Genomic DNA, 20,761 nt, shown 5'->3' with positions numbered 1-20,761 from the left:
GTCCATTAAAATTCCTTCCCTGGTGCTTGCCTTTACCCCTCTCATGGTTTGTTTTGCCAAAGTGTTTTTGGCTTCTTAAACTTTTACCTCTGAGAGCTTGTCAGCTATATGCTGATAAATGTTTATTGTAGCTAAAGTTTAGTCAATACAAAGCCCTGTTCCCTCACTGCAGAGGACATTTAGTCATAAGCCTGCTCTAAACACAGCATATGTGTGGTTGAAATAACATTGTTTTTAATCTGTCAAAGTTGTCATACATATTTAAAATAATAAAATGTCTTAATTTAAGCATAATTGTATCATATAATGCAGTAGTGTGTTGAATGTCAGTACATGCGCTGTCTAGGTTTTTATAACTTTCAGTATTATTCTGAAATATTATTACTGTCTAAATGAACTATTTGAGTGTTTTAAATAGATATGTAATAGATTCCTGTGATGACAAAGCTAAATTTTCAGCAGGTTCCAGTCTTCAGTGTCACACGATTCTTCAGAAATCATTCTAATATGCGGATCTGAAATGTTTCTTGTTATTATCAGTGTTGACATTCATCAGTATTATTTAATGAATAGAAAGTTCAAAGGAACAACATTTATTTGAAATATAATTATTTTGTAAAATTCTAAATGTCTCTTGATCAATTTATTGTGTCCTTGCTCAATAAGAAGTACAAAAAAATAAATACAAAAAAAACCTCTCACTGACCCCAAACTCTTGAACACTTATGTGTGTATTATATATAGCTATTGTAAGCATTTTTCTGGAGTTTTATCATTTTTATTCTAACTTTTGCTTGGTTTATTGTCATCCGCCCTTATCTGGTATAAGCTGATTCTGTATACACAGGTACTGTACATTAGTCAATCCAGTTCTCTTGTCTACTGCATTTAAGATTAGCCATTTAGCAGCTGGTCTGACAGCTTTAGATATTGATCTGTTATGAAATGCTGTATCAGGCCTGGTTATTGCGTGGGCAGCAGAGAATCTGTGCTTGACCAAGGGCACTATCTGCACTACCATTTCATGGACGACATAATGCAAAGCCCAGCAAAAGATATAATTCAGAGTTACAGTTAGGACAAGAGGTTAATTGCAGTTTGGACACTCTAACACCCAATAATGTGGTGCATCCAGACTATTGCTCTGCCAAGGGAGGAGGGGTGGATGAACGTTTTGTGACCGACCTTTTGAAGTCAGTGGTACACTTTTATGATTGTGCCTGGATGTTAGAGCAACTAAATTGAGAACCATATTTCCACTTGTCTCGACATGTCTTGCTTTCAAAGGGATGCCTACACGTGCTGTGTGCTTAGCCAAGTGCCCCTGCAGTATTGATTGTGTAACTGCAGCTCTGGATGGCCTTTCTGTGTATTTGTTGGGTTACCATTTTCAAGGTCAATAAAGAGTTCAAAGGTGTTTCGCATTGATGCCGTCCAGCGAAGGGCGGCCGACAGTTTTAGAGCCCCGAGAGCTGGATTATGACTCATGGCTCGTGGTAAATCCACACTGTCTTTTGTCTGCTGACTGTGTAGGCAGCGAGATGGCCAGCTATCCAGCCGCACTTCCACTGAGATCACAAACAAAACCAGGCAAGCGCAGTTGATACAAAAATGAGCAGCCAGCTTAAATGTCCCCCGCTAGCATGTTTCTGTTGTCACTTTGGTAACACAACTGACAGTAATACTTTTAGTGTACTAAAGTGTTTGAGCTTAGTTTACAGGTTCATTAGGGTTTAGCAAAACAGTCATGTAAAAGGTACAGCTATTTCAAGATAGGCCTACAGGGTTTAAACTCTAAGATAATTTGTTGTTTTGAGGTAGTTGCTATATAGATTCGGGATGCCGGGTGGTCCAAAATGTTTGTTTGAAGTGGGTTGTTACCTGAAAAATCCCCCAAAACAGCAGCTTCTGTGTGTGGTAGGGATCACTGTTGTCTTTGAGTGAAATTTGAGAGGCTTTTCTGTCATGTTCATGTGCACACTTGACATTTCTTGTGAGCTGCACTTGAGAGGCTGTGAATATGTTGGTGCACTTTGGACGCTAGCCAGAATTGAGTGTTGTGTTTGTTTATTTGCGTGGGTTGCTGTCATCTTAAGATGGCAGATCTGTAAAAAAGTGCTCTTCTTCTCCAGATTTACAGAGAAAAATTAAACAGCATCTAAACATGAGCAAAAAAAAAAAAAAAAATTGCTCTTCTTTCACTGAGGAAAATAATCTAATGATGAATGTGAGTGAGATATCCAGGTGCATTCCTCCATCACGCATCTTCTCCTAGACTTCACAGACAAAATATCTCTATTATTTATAGATCTGAGGGCTTTGGGACATGTTATGCATTTTAATGTTTTCAGACATGCTCCGAGATAAGAAATAGTGTCGCATCAAACATGTTTAATCCACTACCATTCAAACATTTGGGGTTGGATTGTTTTTTATGTTTTTGAAAAACGTCTCTTATGCTTACAAAGGCTGCATTTATATTGTGAATGTGAATATATTATTACAATTTAAAAGAATCTATTTCTCTCTGAATATATTTTAAAATGTAATTTATTGTGATGCCAATTCAGTCTTAAGCGTTGAATGTGAAATAATTCCAATATCATTATCAATGCTGAAAACAGTTGTGCTACAAACCATGATCCATTTTTTTCAGATTTCTATGATGACTAGAAAGTTCAGAAAGAGAACTAGGCCTACATTTATTTGAAGTAGAAATACTGGATAAAATAACATTTTTCTGTTATTATTTTTCTGTCATAACTGACCCTATACTTTGGAACAGTAGTGTACTTTCTGACCATTTCATTTAATTCACTCTCTCGATTACTGAACATTAATTATTGAACTGTCCCTTTAAGACAAGTAATAAAAGGATATTGCTTTTGGTCAGAAATGACACATAAAAGTGTGTTTGATTACACAATAACCATCGACAGAATCCCATTACACTCTGCAAGAATACAGCAGCTTTGACTCTGCATGGACATCACTATGTGTTTGAATCAATACCTGGCTGCATATTCCAGAGCAGAGTCACTGGCTTTTTAATGATGATCATTCCTCCAAATCAGCCCACTGTAAGCAATGTGGACACACTGGTGGGTGTATTTTAGCTCTTAGCATCCCAGATTTTGGATGTTGGCTATATTTAAGCTTTGATGCCACTAGTCTATACTCAGCAATATTGCATGAAACGCTGGAGGTACGGGTGGATCAGAAGTTCTGCAGCATGACAGTATATTAGTCCAGCGTGTTAACCTTAAAAATTGGCAAACATCAAAATCTGCAAACTGGCCCTGCTTTGTTTTTCAGGTGAAGCAATAAAATACAATTCTGATAGCTGTAATTTTGTACAGTCAAACTCTAATTTAGAACAACTGCTTTAAAGTGAAGCTACCCTTCATTGGTATTTATTTCTAAGAAAATGGGTCTATAATATAAATAGTCCACAAATCAAAAGTTAATCAGCCACATAAAACTAAATCACTTCATTGTCACTATACACCATATAAACAGAGTAATGAGTGAAATTATAATAGCAGTTTCTTAACTGCTTTCATCAGTGAAATACATATCTCTATTTTAGTTTAAGATTTTTTGGGTTTATAAAATGATATTAAGTGTGTTTGCGTATTAATCCATGCCCAACATTAACAGCAGTCTGTCAGTAGAAGAGTGTAAATAATGAATGTTAAGTCTAGGCATTCCAGACGGTGCTGTATAAGGGGGGCTGGACCAGTTTGTAGCTCATTTATCTGGGCTCTCACTGCAGGAGACCCCTGCATCTCCTCTTACATTACTGCAGTCATAGTGTATCTGATAGGGCTGCATTCATCACAGTCGCTGCTCAGCAGGAAGAACCTCTATTATACTGTCAAAGCTTCACATTAAGACTATGCAGATATCAGTCATCAGTAATCTGCTCCTCTGCGCTTATCTCCAAAGATCCAGCCATGTGGGAACAATCAAAGTTTTACTCAGGTTTGTGTTTAATCCTCAGGCTGGCCGTTACATTTCCTTTTCGTAGGCATAATCTCAGATCAGACCGGACAGATTAGAAGCTTTTTTTTCCTTAAGTCTTTTTAATAAATGCTCAGGACTAGTTTGAAGACTGAATATATATGCTAGTTATCCTGCAGGTCCAGCTAAATCAGTACAACTTGTAAATACAAATTATTGAAGTGTGTTGTTCGAGAAAATACCATTTCAGTCATTTTAGTTCAAAATTTCATGTTTAATTCAGTGTGTCGCCACTTTGTTATTTGTGAAAATAACTAGCAAAATCCTATGATTCTTTTCTCATTTCTTACATCTGCCATGTGGTGTGAGTGGAGAGGTATGTGAGTATCGTGTGTGACCTACAAAGGAAGGTAACGGACTCGCTGAGGTGTGAATGTGAGAGGGGTCGCTTCAGATACACACTAATACACTGCTGCACTCACTGACATACACTCAGATATGAATGAAATGCTTTTAGGAAAATGCTGAGTTTGTGATTGAAGGAAATACGATTGTTTTTAATACATCTTATATTATTGAGTAAAGAAAAAAATAAGGAAGAGGGAAAAATACGGTAAAGGCTTAGCATAAAGAGCATGGGGTCAAAGGAGAGTAGTGCAGCTGACTATTACATTCCTGTGCTAATCAAGCAGTAGTAATATAGAGAAGATCCCTATTAGAATGAGATGTATGTCTAAAGCTGTTCCTTAGGGACCCTATAAGTCAATTGCAGTCTTTAAACGTAAGCATGATGTTACATTAGGACAAAATATCAAACTGACTGGCATTTATTTTAAAGAAATATAGTACAAATACATTTCAAGCAAAACATTACACGCACACACACACACACACACACACACAAATACAGATAGAAGGGTTTAAATAAAACAATAGATATGCGGTTCAATATTATGACAAAAATAATTTGTCAGACGTCAGTGGTCCATGTTTGTAGTTAAAGTGATACACTACACCCTGGCTTAAAACTGCCTTCAGAACACATGGTTAAAGTAATTTAAAATTGTTTGATATTTTATCTGTGCATTGAAATTCAGAAAAATCTAAGTGAAACTTAATTTAAAAGTGTTCAAATATATATTTGGGGCCACTGTATGTAAAGTTGTGGAGAAGTCTGTTTCATTGTAGCATTGCCTTATCAATAAATGTCTTAGACAAATTATGATCATCTATGAGGGATGAGCTAAATCATTTAAAGCACATTGGTGTGCACTGTAGTTCCCCAGAATGCAGTAAAAGCTTAATGACCAGCCATAACTCTCAGCTTTAATAATACAGTATCTCCCAAGACACATAGATGCAAAAATAAATACACTTTCATATTAGACAGAAAGAAAGTGTCAGAAATGTATGTATTTAAACATATATAAAGACTTACCATTGATTTAACAATCTCTTCTAGTGTGATAATTAGTCTGCTCTGTCTGTGCAAATAACAACGAGCCACTGGGCAACATCAGCTGATTCCCATTGTCCTCCTGCCATTGAGATGTGACATGAATTTTAATAAGTAAATTAATATTTTTGAACTGCACATGTTGTAGGACAGAATGGATGTTAAAAAAAGTCAAACCTTGTGAGAGTGAGCAGAGAAATGTTCACTGAGGTATGAATTAAATGGGGAATATTGAAATCTTATTTTTAAAATCTAAATCCTTTTCTTGTCCTTGTTACAATCACTATTCGTTAGTCGATTGAAGTGTTTCACACCAGTTCACTATGATGTCCTTTGTCCTGTGTTGGCGTCCGTTGTGTCTTCTGGGGTTAATGAGCAAAGTTTCCATAACCTTTGACCCATTATCTTTTGTGTCCCTCTGAGAAAGGCCTTCTTAAGTTCTCGTTTCACCTCACCAAGATGTGTGTGAAGAGACCACATAGTGAGTCAGAGTAATCTGGTGTAGTTTTGATGTTACATTTGCTTTTTGAGCAATATGACTTTATTTAACAGGTTTTGTATGATATCTGTTTGCAGCGCGGGGAGGGGAGTCTGGGACCCCCGATCATTGTGTGCACGCGGCCGTACCCAGCGTGCCAGCTGTATTCTGATGAGGAAGCAATGGGCGGACGGGACGTGCAGGAGGCAGACATGGACAGTGCAGGAGACAGCGGGGCAGGATCTGAATCTTATGATGGAGGACGTCATGATGATAAAGAAGGACTGGGTGGACTCTTTCTACGTGGAAACAAGTCAGCAGCATGGATGTTTATGTTTTTTGTGGTTGCTGTTTTAACATTATTTGAGCTTAAGAAGCAAAATACATCTTGCCAGAATTTTTGTTAAAATATTAATTGAATAATTATTGTTTCATTAAATTACAAAATAATTACATTTAATAATAAATTTACTGTAATAATTAGTACATAAAGTGAGACCTGTGGGTTTGGTTTTAGCTGTGGTCAGATGGTGTCCTCGGCAGCCGCTTCAGTAATCTCAGTGGAGGAGCAGTTTGAGGACTATGGAGAGGGAGAAGATGTGGATTTCACTCCCAGCAGCCCCATCCCTGATGATGACACACGCACCAATGGTTTCTCTGACTTGGGCTCCTCTCTGCCCTCCAGGTTAACTAGCTCACTTTAGCACACACCTCTCTCATGAAATACTGACACATGGTGTTATTCTGTAGGATCTGTTTCATTTGATTGCATGGATGAATAAGGGTGAATAGCATGAAACCAGACATGAAAAAGTTGAAGCCAAAACAAATAGAAATAAATAAGAAATTATATTTTGCTTAATTATTATTTTCATGGCAATTAAGCACATCCTTACCCCAAACATAAGCACAAAAATATAAAGTGAAAATAAAAAAGTGCATTGTCGTAATGATAATTTGGGTGTGCTTAAGATGTTCTTAGGGTTAAAAAGATATAATAATAATAATAATAATAAAAACTTTGCACATTTTCAAAATTTAATTTCATATTTTTTAGGTTGAAATATGACATTTTTTTCATAAGAGTCACTAAGAATATTATTAATGCATAGTAGTTATAATTCTGACACAAATACACTCTGTTGCATTAATTCATTTGACAGCCATTAATCAACTCATCGTTAAACATAAAATCACAACAGCTGATAATTATGAAATGCTTTTGGCATACAGTAGGAGTTTTGTATCGTTAGCTGTTCTCATTTGCTCTGTATGATTCTGGTTGAATCAAGGATAATCCTATCATGAAATCAATAACATATTATTAGCCATTCTTTTCCAATTATGCAAAATTAGAAATATCTTAACATTTCATATTATTAAACATATTGAGCAAGTAAAATCTGAATGCTTCTTCAGCCAGTATTGATCATCACTTGATGGTGTTTGCAGTGCTGGTCAGACCCCTCAGAAGATCAGGCACCTGTATAACAGTGAGCTTCTGGATGTTTACTGCTCTCAGTGCTGCAAGAAAGTCAACCTGCTCAATGACCTAGAGGCCAGACTCAAGAACCTCAAAGCTAACAGGTAAGAGGCCACAGAGTTTGAAATGAGCATATTGCTAATATAATAGCTTGTTACTCTAATGGAGTGCTATGGGGTTGATGTACAGTATTTTTGTTATCCAATATAGAAGTTAGCATAACACTGGTTCCCTCAACAAAAAGCCAGTAGGATTTTAGATTAGTGCAGAAAATAAGCCGTGTGACCACCAAAAGTTTGATTCTTATACATTTTGTTCATCGAGATAACCTGCACAAATGAACAAAGCTTTTATGATTTTGAAGCCTACATACAGTCTGTAACAGTTATTCAACGTTGGAGGAGTTAGTTTGCAAGAGTGAAGGTTTGAACACAGTAAGGCTGTGAAAGCGGACTAGTGAGTAGATAAGTTTAATATCCCCAAAAACTTCTGTAGTCCCATTTAGCTACTTGATAGCAGCAGCCTTTTTCGAGACACACAACAACTTATAAAAATCACAAAGGGGTGTTATTGATGTATTTTATGTAGTTGAATAAAACGTGAAAATATCTTGAGCTTCTGTTAACCACAGACCTTATTTCAGACATTAAAACAAACAGGTTAAAACAAAAAGGCCTACATGTATTTATTTACATTTACCTTGCTACATCTTAATACAGTGCATATTAATAATGAAATAGCAGTATATTTGTTAATGTTGTTTTCTGAAACTATTTTATGTTAAAGGATGATATATCTAGCATGCTGTCTTACCTAAATCATTGGTTGCATGTCTGTTTCCCTCTGAATGCAGTCTTTAGTGCCCTTAACTTTGCAGCATCTATAGTTCATATTAAATGGCATAGCACTGCACTTCTGAGAGGATTCTTTATGTCTCAGTTCACCTTAGGTAAAGCTAGATATATTTTTAAGAGTCTCTTTAATCACCCCAGTCTGTCTAAAGCTTTATCAAGAGACGGGTTTAATCAGAGGAGCTGTTACCATAGCAACAATGTTCCAGTCAAGGGTTTACTAATCTTTGTGAATGTTATCAGACACTGAGGGAAAACTGAGCCCCTCAAGAAAAGTCTGGGGTGTTTAAGTGGGTGTGTGTGGTGGAATTTGATGAAACCTGCTGAAATAATCCTTTTATTATTATGTGGACACCTAAAAAATTTGGCACTTCAGAAGAACGACACTGCAATCTTTCATCTGTAACAAGATTTAAAGCATCATGCGATTATGAGGCTTCCACCTCTGCTTCTGACACACCGAGACATGATACTGCAGACATAGATCCTCTATCTTAAAACCTAGTGAGCTGCCTCACTACATACTTGCTATTGTAGACAGACAGCTGCCCTCTAAAGCCGGGCTCACACTACAGGAGTTTTAAAATCCTAACCGATTATGAAATCTGGCTGCAGCACACATATTAGGAGAATCTTCACACATTTTCTTCCCTCAAATCTTAAACATACACACACTACAAGATTTGAATATCGTGGCGCATCACACACTACAAGATATTATTAAGATTACCATGCCAGACGGAGTGCCTCACGTGATCTCACACAGCAGCTTGTCAGCAATGTTTACATACAGTATGTTAGCTAGCTAGCTGCACTCACCAGGTACATTCAAAAATAAGGCAATTTCACCCCAGCACTTCTCTTTCTCCGAGGGTTGCGATATGTTTTCGACACATTATACAGACAATGTTACTACAAAACTTCAAGAAGCCGTTTCCTCCGTCTCCACTATCCAACGGACCTGTGCAGGAGCTGTTTTGCGGTCGCGCATTGTGAAAGTACATGACGTAATCAGCCGTCATCATCCCGATTTAAATCCTAAATATCAAAGATGTTTGATATGATCGGGGTGGCCCCGATTTGTGTGCGAGCAGATCGGGAGGTGCACATTACCAGATAATCCGCGAATTTGAATGCCTCACATTACCAGATAATCCGCGCCGAACATCGGGACTGATCGAGGTGCTCGACAAGAATTTTTCTCCGATTCTCGGGAGGGGGAAATCGGGGATAAATCGGGCTAAAAATCCTGTAGTGTGAGCCAGGCTTAAGACAGCATCTTAAGGCTAGTTCACACTACAGGATTTTAAGCCCGATTTGCAAGTTAACAAACTCGCCGACAGGTCGGGCTGTAATCGGGGGGAAATCTGCGGGTGATCGGCGCTCCGCGATCTTTATGTGTGAACTACACAAGGATGCATCAAAGACACTCGCTGACGCCAAACAAATATCTAGCATGCCAAATATCTGGACCGGTCGGCCGACTCGACATCACGTGGTGTCAGGTGTGGAGACGAGCTACAGCCAATGAAAGAGCAAGGCATGGGTTGAGGTCACCGGAAGAAAAACAACAGCAACTTCGCTGAAAGGAAATGCTTATATTTTTGCACATAAGCATCTTTCACAGGCTTTTGGCTGCTATATTTTTTATTAACCACCAATAGTTACTGTTGCCATGACCGACAAACACTCACACTACACTCCTGTTCTCAAGCAGTGAAAAACACATCTGGGAGCAAAGAGGAGACCAGGAGTGGGACAGTGGAAATAAGGGTAGACATTTATACAAAATTCAAGGAACAGTTGGTTTTGAAAGAAGAAACTTTGGAAATAGGAGGAAGGATGTTATAATTTCAAGAATGCGCATTGGCCATTGTCTACTAAATCAAAGTATGGTCAGGATTGGGAAACACCAGACTGGGTATTGTGAAAAATGTAGTTCCGAAAATATGGAAACAGTAGAACATGTATTATTAAAATGTGAGGCTTATGCAAGAGAAAGATTTAAATTATTTCAAGCGTTAAGAGAAATGGAAATGGAAGTTTTTTCTATCAAAGCATTATTAGGTAATGGCCCAAAGCAATTTAAAATATATGAAGAAGTATTTAATTTCTTAAAAGACACTCATTTAAGTAACAGGATTTAGGTCACTACTACCATAACGTTATCCACACTCCAATCCAGTAGGTGGCGGGAATGCACCATTTAAGTTTGGTTTGCCAACCGCCATTAAACTTGAGAAGAAGAAGAAGAAGAAGAAGAAGAGGAGACCACACACCGACACACAGAAGACAGAGCAGGTTACTGCTGATATGAAACAAGGTCTCAGGACTCTCAGCTTTTAAATCGAGTCATTTTTAAAGAAATTCAAACAATAAATTCCTTTTTGTGGCTCTTCAATGTGTCGTGACAGATCACTGTATTGTCTCAGTTCAAACACATGAACCGATCGTCTTTTCATATTTACTTAATGCACGAAATGAACATGAATAAACATCAGAAGGTGTTTAATTGCAACCGCGGAACACACCGTTTTAAGTCCACCGAAATTAATCTACTCTTCTGTCTGATTTGGGGTTAAGGCTAGAAGGGATACAGCTGCAGCTACTGGGCATGCGCATATTTTCCGAGCCCACGATATAACGTGAAACCAATGAAAATGGTTTTAAAAAGCACATAGCACCATAGTTTCATCACTTTGCGAGTGCCGCAGTGACGGTCTTTTTGCAGTAAAGGACCTGTCATAGTTTAATGAGTGGAAGATGACATGAAGCTCGCGGTTAACCTGCATTGAAAACAGATGAGCGTGCATGTGTACATACAGCTCCTGATCGGGGCGAAGTTCATTTTGTCTACAGAATGATAAGAGCACACTTTTTAACATATTATTTTATTATTTAACACTCAGCATTTAACTTTAGCGCTGCAAGCCATGCATACAGTGCATGAGCAGATTTTCTGGTAAGCAAAACAAGCACTTTTAAATACCTCAGCTTATTGCCGTTACCATGGCAGCCAACAACAACACAGCTTAACCCTCAGCACATATTTATATTAGTTATATTGAAAAACTTTCAATTCAGTCGATCTTTTTCACCCCGTTTTAACATGTATTTCTGTGAAGACTGGCCAGCTGTCAGGCATGTTCTGATTGGTCAGATCACCTCTCAATCAAGCTCTTTGCGAACGGTCAATTCTCGCGTGTTTTCATGACAAAACGTGGTTTAGGCACCGAATCGAGTAGTTGGGTGACAGAGTTGTTGTCAGCTCGCGTAGTGTGTAACCCCTGGTTGCGGATAATTTACATAAAGTCACATAGTGTGAACACCACAAGGACTAAATGACTAAATAATCAAGTCATAGTCTGAACGGCACAACGATCTGCCGACGTGTAAAGTCCTGTAGTGTGAACTTGGCTTTAACCGTCCTGGAACTACATGAGTTATTTCAGAAGTATAGAGACAGCAGACAAATAAGCAGTAGACACAATTGACTTTAATAGAGTGCAACAGTACCTGCACACTTTTTCTGCAGCCTTGGTTCTGGAAGTAATTGTCCTTTTCATTTTTCATATTCATTTTCAAAAAGTCTTTGTTTAAGAGTTATAATGTATAAAACAGCTAACTACCAGGAAAATAAAAACATTATAAAGTCTGAAAATGTGGAATGTTGAACACTTCATGCACTCAACTGTTGCTGCTTTAATGTCATTGTGAAGGGGGAGGGGCTATCAGACTCAGATTATTAATGACAAAGTAACCTTATAAAATTGCATAATGCATAAATAATAGTGTATTATTACATAGTGTATAGTGTGTCATTTGGGACGCAGTTTATTTTTACTTATACTTTTCAGTATTGAATGAAATACATGTATATTTAGCTACATCACTTCTTCTACTACAATGGGTCCTTTTTTTTCACCAAGATTGATGCAGTGCTTTCTGGGATTGCCTTTTGATTTTTATTATTATAAATCATAATAAGACAAGGTGGCAGCATAATCAAGTTGCTAACTTTTGGAACTGAGCAAGAGATGCTGTTCAGTAAAGAGCTGTGTGATTTCCTTCTCTGTGGCCTTTAGCTATTAATCCTCTGGCATTTTTTGTCCAAATCCTCCACTGCATACTCTGCTGAAGTTAAAATGCATTCATGCAAGACATGATCGCCACCACTATGAACTTCTCTATAATGATCAGCAAACATTTGGGTTACTGTATAAATTAAGTATAGTATATTAAAAAACACTAGGCAGACTTGTAGAGAGATCTGCTATTGAATGACTGTTTAGTGTGAAAGCCATCAGAAAATGTTGTTTTTGTATAACTGTTTTTTTTGCACCAAATATGTCCAGCTACTTTAATAGGTCATGACAGGTCATGAAGAACTATGTGCGCCTGCCCTTTTGAGGGCTTGTGTGTGAATGCTGTTAGTGTATTTGTCTCCCTTGGTTTGCAGATTTTCTGGGTTTATCATTGTTGTTGTAGTTAAATGAGTTTTGTCAGTGCTGTGATAGCTGGGTTGGATATGAGGACAGGAGATCTGACTTGTATTTCGGCGAGCTGTTTGAGTTCAGACCTGTGTGATGTAATGAGAGGAGGGCTTTAAAGAGTGACGTGGGTCACACAGTTACATAAACACAGGCAGAGGTTTATAATTAGAGTGCAGGTATTCTATTTTTACTGAGGTCCTTCAGAGCTGTCTGATTATCGGTGTAATCTCATGACCTAGGACAAACTGACTGCAGTACATGATCTTGGCCACTTGGGGCAGTAGTAAATTAGTAATTAGGCTCTAAATAAAACTGATTAGCAGAATTGAATAACCGAAACATTGCAGTGGTAGCACTGCAAGACTGAAGGGTAGCACTGAGGAAGATAAATTATAGCCTGTCTGTCTGTCTGTCTGTCTGTCTGTCTGTCGAAACCCATTAAGCTGGACTTGGAATGCATGGTATTTTATCATTTTTATGAACATTTTTTTTTTCTAATAGAGTGATCTTTTCCATTTCTTTTTACAGCCCAAACAGGAAAATTTCCAGTACAGCATTTGGTCGGTAAGTCTCTCATCTTTGTTATTTTTATACGATCTGCAGAATATGAGATTACAAAGCGCTGGCATAATACCCATTGCCTGACTTATCAGTGTGTCTGAAATCACATACTGAGTAGGTGCTACAATTGAATTTGAACTTATTTTTGACTGTTAAAAAGGATGTTCTATATAGCATATAGTATTAATATTGGTATGAATTAAATTTGGACGTACTACATCCTCCATGGTGTTACTGTCACATGACCTCCACTCCACTGCCATTCATAAATCCTCTCCCATGACCTCATGGGATAGTATACTGGCCATCAGATGCACACTCCAGAATTCTCAGCAGAGGTCATCCGGGTACTTTTTGGCTTTAATTTTTCAAAAACAATGAAGTCGGACAAATTTTTTTTTCATGAATTTTTTGCCTACTATATAGTATGGCGGTATTCGATTTCGGATGCAGCATTACTAAGTCACTAAATGTTTAGAGAGAAGAATGATTGGCAACTTAAGTTCCATTTCCTGATTCTCTGTTTCTCTGTGTGTCCCACAGTCAGCTCTTCCACCACAGTAACTTCAGCAGCAGTCAGGGCAGCACAGAGGACCTGTTCAGAGACAGCATCGACTCCTGTGACATTGACATCACTGAGAAGGTCCTGGAAGCATAATAATGTGGTCACTGAAGACCCTGTTAATTGCTTAGGCTAAAATTCAAATGATTCAGATATGCTTTTTAAGGCCACTGCAATAATCTTGTTTTCCTGTGAATATGATTCAGAGAATGTTGTCTATAATAAATGACTGTAATATTTAACTCTTCTGTATTTCTACCGTAGGTGAGCTATTTGGAAAAGAAGATAACAGAGCTTGAGAACGACAGTCTGGCTAATGGAGATTTGAAATCCAAACTTAAACAGGAAAACACACAATTAGTTCACAGGTAAAGAGATCTGACTATTAGTTACAGACACAGTACAGTATAAAGAGCATACTGATAAATCTAATGTAATTATTTACATGAAGGATTTTTTATTTATTACTTTTTTGTAATTATACTACCATTCAAAAGTTTGGGGTTAATAATACTTTTTTGAAAAGAAATTAATACTTTTATTCAACAAGAATCCATTAAATTGATCTACAATTACAGTAAAGACATTTATAATGTTGCAAAAGTAATAAATGTTGTTTTCATTTTTATCAGTCCTGATAAAATATGAAGCAACGCAATTGTTTTCAACATTAATAATAGTATTATTATTAATAAATGTTTCTGCAGCAAATCAACATATTTGAATGATTACTGAAGGATAATGTGATACTGAAGTCTGGAGTTATGGCTGCTAAAAATTCAGCTTTGCATCACAGGAATAAATGACATTTCATTTATTAGTTATTTTAAGTTGTAATGATATTTCACAGTATTAATATTTATACTCTATTAATCACATAAATGCAGCCTTGGTGATGTATGCATATGTATTATATGTTTTCTTATGTCTGTATGTGTTTGTACATGTTTATCCATCAGGGTACATGAGCTGGAGGAGCAGATCAAAGATCAGGAGACGCGCGCAGAGCAATGTTTAGAGGAGGAGCTGAAGAGACACAGAGAGACCTACAGTAAGATGGAGAGAGACAAGAGTACCGAGATTGAAATGCTTAGTAACAGGTACCTAATCAGAAAACTCACAAAAATATGTCTATAAAGCATGTGGAGGTTTCAAGACCTTAAAACACCTTTTTAGAAGGGCAGTGTGTGCCATGTTACTTTATAATGGATGATTTCTCCCCACAGGGTCCAGCAGCTAGAAGAGGAGAATGCAGAGATGAAAGTGAATGTGTGCAGACTCAAGTCTCAAACTGAGAAACTGGACCAGGTCAGATATGCATCAAATCTCAAGCTCTTGAGTAGAAATCCCTTGATCACACATCAGGTTACGCATCAAATGGTTTGTTTAACAATTAAAAGATAGCAATTTCTTGCACTTAAACACTCACCGACACACATTCTCACACCCATTTTCACACTATTACTTCTGACCTCTCTGAAGCATCTTTTGACACATTCAGCAGGCCGTGAAATCCCTGGAGCTTGTCAGTGTAAACAGCACACTCTTTCATACTGCTTGCATTAGCTAGTGTAATGAGTGTGAAAGCTCCTGCCTGTGAGGCTTTGATCTCTGAGATGGAATGAAACATTGTCGCGCAACTGCATGACTTTCTATGCTGTAGCCTTTCCATAATGCTAAAAAACTAGGTCATTGTCTGATATAGCTAAAAAAAAAATTAAAGGTCCTCTTGTGGACTAGGCTGAAAATGCATTTTTTTAGTTTCAAATCGGCTAAAGATTCTACATTTATGGTGAAATTGTTCTCAGATTTTATTGCTGATTTGAAATGCAGTGAAACAGGCAAAGTCGACACAAGGTTTTTTCAAGTTTTTTCAAGTCGATGAGACTGAGAGTCACACTTGTAAGCCTATTGCCTACCTAAAAAAAACAAACAGCTGCATTAGGGTCCAAAATGGCTGCCAAGTGAACTGACTTGTCTTAAAGGTTTTTTTGGGGGCTTTTTTTTACTCAAGTCATATTTATTTGTATAGTGTTTTTATAATACACATTGTTTCAGAGCAGTTTAAAGTTGTGTCTAAAATGCCTTAAATTGATACTCCACCCAAAAATAATTTACCATTTACTTCATGCCATCCTAGATGTATTTGACTTTCTTTTTTCTGTGGAACAGAATCCATCTCTATGAATCCATAAAATGCATGTGGATGGGACTCTCAGACACTTGACACTTTAAAAGACACCCTTTAAATCCATACACTCAGAAATAAAGGTATGAAAACTGTGGTTTTTGAAGCAACGACTTTGAGGGTCCCATTCACTTGCATTATATGGACTCATGGAATATTTTTCTAAATATCGTTGTTTGTGTATACATTTGGGATGACATGGGTGAGTAAATGATGAGAAATTTAACAGAGAGAGGTTTAGGGCTAGGTGATATGGCAATATAAATGTAATAAATTACGGATTTAGATTTATGTACTGTATATTGTATGTATGTATAATTTTGTCTAGCAGATATATCAGTGGCACAGTGTCTTGGGCACAAGTCTGAGCATTCAGATGCAATCAAGAGATTTATATATTAGTTGGTTTTGTTCTAAGCTAAAGTAAACTGTTCTCAAAATTAATCAAAATATGGTGTGTCGTCTTATGCAAATGTAAGCAGTTGTCAAAAAATTTGATGTAAGTTTTTACAAATTTAATTAGCAGTCATTTATGTGATGATGTTGAGAAATATGTGGGTATGGCTTTATTTTAAATCAGTAATGTCTTGCTGTAGAGACAAGAATGATTTTAGGCAGAATATACTTATAACGGTTGACAGATTACTTATATCATGGTAGAGATTTTGGTCACTCTTTATGTATATATGTATGTATTTCTGTGCACAGGAGAAGCAACGTATGACAGATAAACTGGAAGACACAAGCCTGCGTTTGAAGGATGAGATGGATCTGTACAGGAAAATGCTGGATAAACTTTGGCAGAACAGACATGAATTTCAGAAGGAGCGAGAGGCCATGCAAGAGGTAGCACAGTGTCATTTTGATTGCGGATCACAATTATACACATAAACATAAATCTCCAAACCTCTCACACAATTCACATGTGCATGTAGCTGATTGAGGACCTGCGGCGTGAACTGGAGCACCTACAGCTCTTTAAACTGGAGACCGAGAAGCCCGGCCGTGGCCGTAACGCTGCAGGACTGTCCGAGTACAACGCCAAGACTCGAGAGATTGAACTGGAGCATGAAGTAAAACGGCTTAAGCAGGTACAGTGCAAAGATATGGCCATGCTTATTGTGCTGTCTGTGATATGTTATCTAACAATATCATTGCAAATCAGTCAGGTCCATGATTGTTAATATGATACATAGTATAGTATACAGTTTCTGTGTATACTTTATATCAACTGTCAAGCTCCAAAAAGCACATGAAAGTATCACAAAAGTTGCTTATGCACTGTATTTAAAAACATTTATTTTCCACTGAAAATTTAGGATATTAATTAGAATTGGTATAAATAATATACAGTATATTCTGTAACAGTGGTTCTCAAACTTTTCAAGTCCTTCCACTCTCCAAGACAATATTCGTGTAGTCTAAGATATTTCTGCAGAAATGACAAAGCTGCTCATTTTCAATTGTTATTTTTAAATTAATTTACATGAATTAATTTACAACTACAATTGGCAATATATTAAAATAAATAAAATAATTACATTAAAAACAATTACATTCCAAAATTCTAGGCATTTCAAGAACTTAATATATATCAGGGTTCATACTTTTTTATGATTAGTGAATTGACATAATTCCAGTCTTTTGTGATTATGAGATTAAATGTTTAAAATCACAAATTACAATTTGATAATTAGAAGAACTCATATTCATTAGAGATATTCCTGTGACTTTTCCAGGTCTGGAAATCACACTTTAAAAATTCCTTTATATACAGTAAGCTGGTTCATATTAAGCCATTTTGTGGCTCCCTTGGAAGTGTGCTGAGGCCCCCTAGTGAGAACCACTGCTGTATATTATATATGTGTACTCTTTACCTCCGTGCATTCAGTATGATTTGCACACTGATGTGTTTAATCTTCTAACAGGAAAACCATAAACTCAGAGACCAGAACGATGATCTGAACGGACAGATTCTCAGCCTCAGCCTTTACGAGGCTAAAAACCTGTTCGCTTGTCACACCAAGGCCCAGTCACTGGCAGCAGAGATAGACAATGCCTCCAGAGATGAGGTGAGAACAACATTCACAGTGTACAGAGACCAAAAGAATACTGAATCTCGTTAAGTAGCTTGGTCCCGTTGAAGGATTGCATATTAGTCCCCACCCCCAGTACATTATGGGTGTTGATGTTTTTCTACCTTATTGGCTATAATTATGTTGCATGGATTTAAAAAAAAATGCTGTTCCACTTTGTATTAACTACTTCTATTTATATTAAAAGAATAACTTTTTTTTTTAAAGAATCACCCCTTTAAGTAGCCTACAATTGACCACAGACTCTGTGCATTAATACATAGTGACGTTTTTATATGTTTTGTTTGCATTTTGCATTTACATTAAGAACATTAGCAGATCTTCTAATTTAGAGGAACCTACAAAATGTCCTTCAGCTTTACATGAAAGACAGCCAGATCATCATTTTATGTCACTCATTTGGTCAATCTCTCCATCTTTCCAGCTGGTTGAAGCTTTGAAAGAACAAGAGGAGATCAACTTCCGTTTAAGGCAGTATATGGACAAGATCATCCTAGCTATCCTCGACCACAACCCCTCCATTTTAGAGATCAAGCATTAGGGTCCTGAGAACGGATAGAGGACTCCCACTTTGCAGAGAGCTCCCCCTTCAGGCCAGGGGTGTGAAATGCACCGCTTCTGCCCCCTTACACCAAGTCATCATGTATTTACAGAGCAAGTTGCTGTCGAAATGATCGTGTGTCTCTCATGTGCTCCGTCTCACACATGTCGGTCACGGTTTCCGTCACTAATCATGTCATCACGCTGTGCGTTTAGGCTGTAGAAATGACAAAAACAAGTGATGAAACGGGAATCTAGAGTAGAAGTGTACTTTTCACTCAGTTATATACACACTACCTCTGAGTATGTACAACTCAGTGTTGTATTCTACACATGAATAAAACAAGTAGAATTCTATTAAATATCACATGATCATGCTATATAGGAGAGCTATACGTGCACCCTATGGCATGTAGGGTTTTATTAATATTATTTGAGCATTTAATCAGCCCTCAAGAGTTTCTTTATAAAGTGCTGTTTTCCTATGAAGTCTATGCTCTCTGAAGAGCATTCGAAAGACATACTGTACTCAGCAGATAAGGGAACTTCTTCTGAATGTTCTCTGCCAACATACATTGTGGTCTGCAGTTGAAACAATAATAAAATCATGTCAGTCCATCCCAAGATACACTGCTGTTAATGGCTTTTAGTTGGGCTGAAGTGATCTTACAGCTTCTAACTAACGGGTCTGTACTGACCATCAGCAAACTTTGACTGAGGGGTCACATGTAGAGAAGCACAAGTGAACTATGTGAGTACAGACGACACAGTTGTACAATATAGTATATACGTATAGAAAGAAAACTCTATTGAAAATGTGAAAAAAAGGTTTATTTTTCTTAGAAGTTTGAATGAAATGATGCACTGAAGTTTAAGGAAGAGGTGGATGTTACACATAATGAGTGAGAGGAAAATGATTATGATATAATGAAGTTTTCTTTTTAACAAGAACTACAAAAGCCCCAAAATTATGGCCATAATACAGTCTGAAAAAATTAAGATCATGGTCAATGTCTCTACTAGAACAAAGCATTGTTTAAATTCAAATATATGCAAATCTGATATATAATATTATATAGTATAATAGTATGTAATATATACTATTATATATATACTACTGTTAAAAAGTTTGGGGTCAGTAAGATTGATTTTAATAAATGTATTCAGCAAGGTTGCATTAAACAGATCAAAACTGAGTAAATACATTTCGATTTGAAATAAATTCTACTTTTTAAACATTCTATTCATCAAGAATACACAAAATTATTAAGAAATGTTTCTTGAGAAGGAAATCAGCATATTAGAATGATTTCTGAAGGATCATGTGACACTGAAGACGGGAAACTATATTTTTGATCAAATAAAATGCAGCCTTGGTGAGAAAAAGAGACTTCTTTCAAAAATATAAAAACTTACTGATCTTAAACTTTATTTTTTTTTTCATTTGGATGATATTGTACATCAGTGCCATGGGTAAAGGAAGCTGCACATTTAATAAAAGTGCTTGAACTGTACATCCCATGAATGTATCAATATGCCACATGCCACAGCATTCTGTATTCCCATATTACCATTTTCCAGATTTAGCTAGTGAATCAGTATTTTAAATTCTTGTGTAGTTTGGGAAAGGAGCCAATACTGCTACATGCTCGATTGTCACAAACTAGTTTTGCTTTGTTGCACAAATTGTTCTTTGCATGGTCTTAATCTCTTTCTGTTTGTGCCCTTTATTTGGAATGTATCAATTAATGTTTTGGTTGTTTCAATAACTATTAATCTGATCGATTATAGAGGAACTTTTATATCTTTCTGTTCTCTTTGTGTTGTAGCATTTTTCACTCATTGTAAATGTTGTACAGAAACTAGTTAATATTTGTATTGATGTGCCACTCATCAACCTTAATGAATAAAGGAAAGGCTGTCTTTTATACAGTTTTATGAGAAATGACAAGTTAGACACGCAACTAAGTAATGTATAAATCATTTGTATCTGTTGAAATGAAACATCACACCTTACTCATCAGTGCTGATGTCACAGACAAGACTCGTTCTTCATTATCAATTTAAAGAAAGGAAAGTTCTGAAGAAAC

The 20,761-nt window shown here is 36.8% G+C and overlaps 1 protein-coding gene across 1 annotated transcript; it reads left to right on the top strand.

Moving 5' to 3' along the window:
- Nucleotides 1-1,427: 1,427 nt before the first annotated feature.
- Nucleotides 1,428-19,463, top strand: LOC306850043 (rab11 family-interacting protein 4A-like; the record flags this gene model as incomplete). Its single annotated transcript, XM_079385451.1, has 13 exons — nt 1,428-1,496; nt 5,996-6,210; nt 6,415-6,582; nt 7,350-7,484; nt 13,253-13,288; nt 13,829-13,928; nt 14,112-14,215; nt 14,807-14,947; nt 15,074-15,155; nt 16,744-16,881; nt 16,971-17,126; nt 17,964-18,107; nt 18,556-19,463. The coding sequence occupies 13 exons, from the start codon at nt 1,428-1,430 to the stop codon at nt 18,670-18,672; spliced, it is 1,605 nt and encodes a 534-aa protein (XP_079241577.1). The 3' UTR covers nt 18,673-19,463.
- Between the last annotated feature and the right edge of the window lie 1,298 nt (nt 19,464-20,761).

The sequence above is a fragment of the Barbus barbus genome (genome assembly GCF_936440315.1).
Source record: "Barbus barbus genome assembly, chromosome: 3".
Taxonomy (NCBI): domain Eukaryota; kingdom Metazoa; phylum Chordata; class Actinopteri; order Cypriniformes; family Cyprinidae; genus Barbus; species Barbus barbus.
This window is presented reverse-complemented; position numbering and strand designations above follow the sequence as displayed.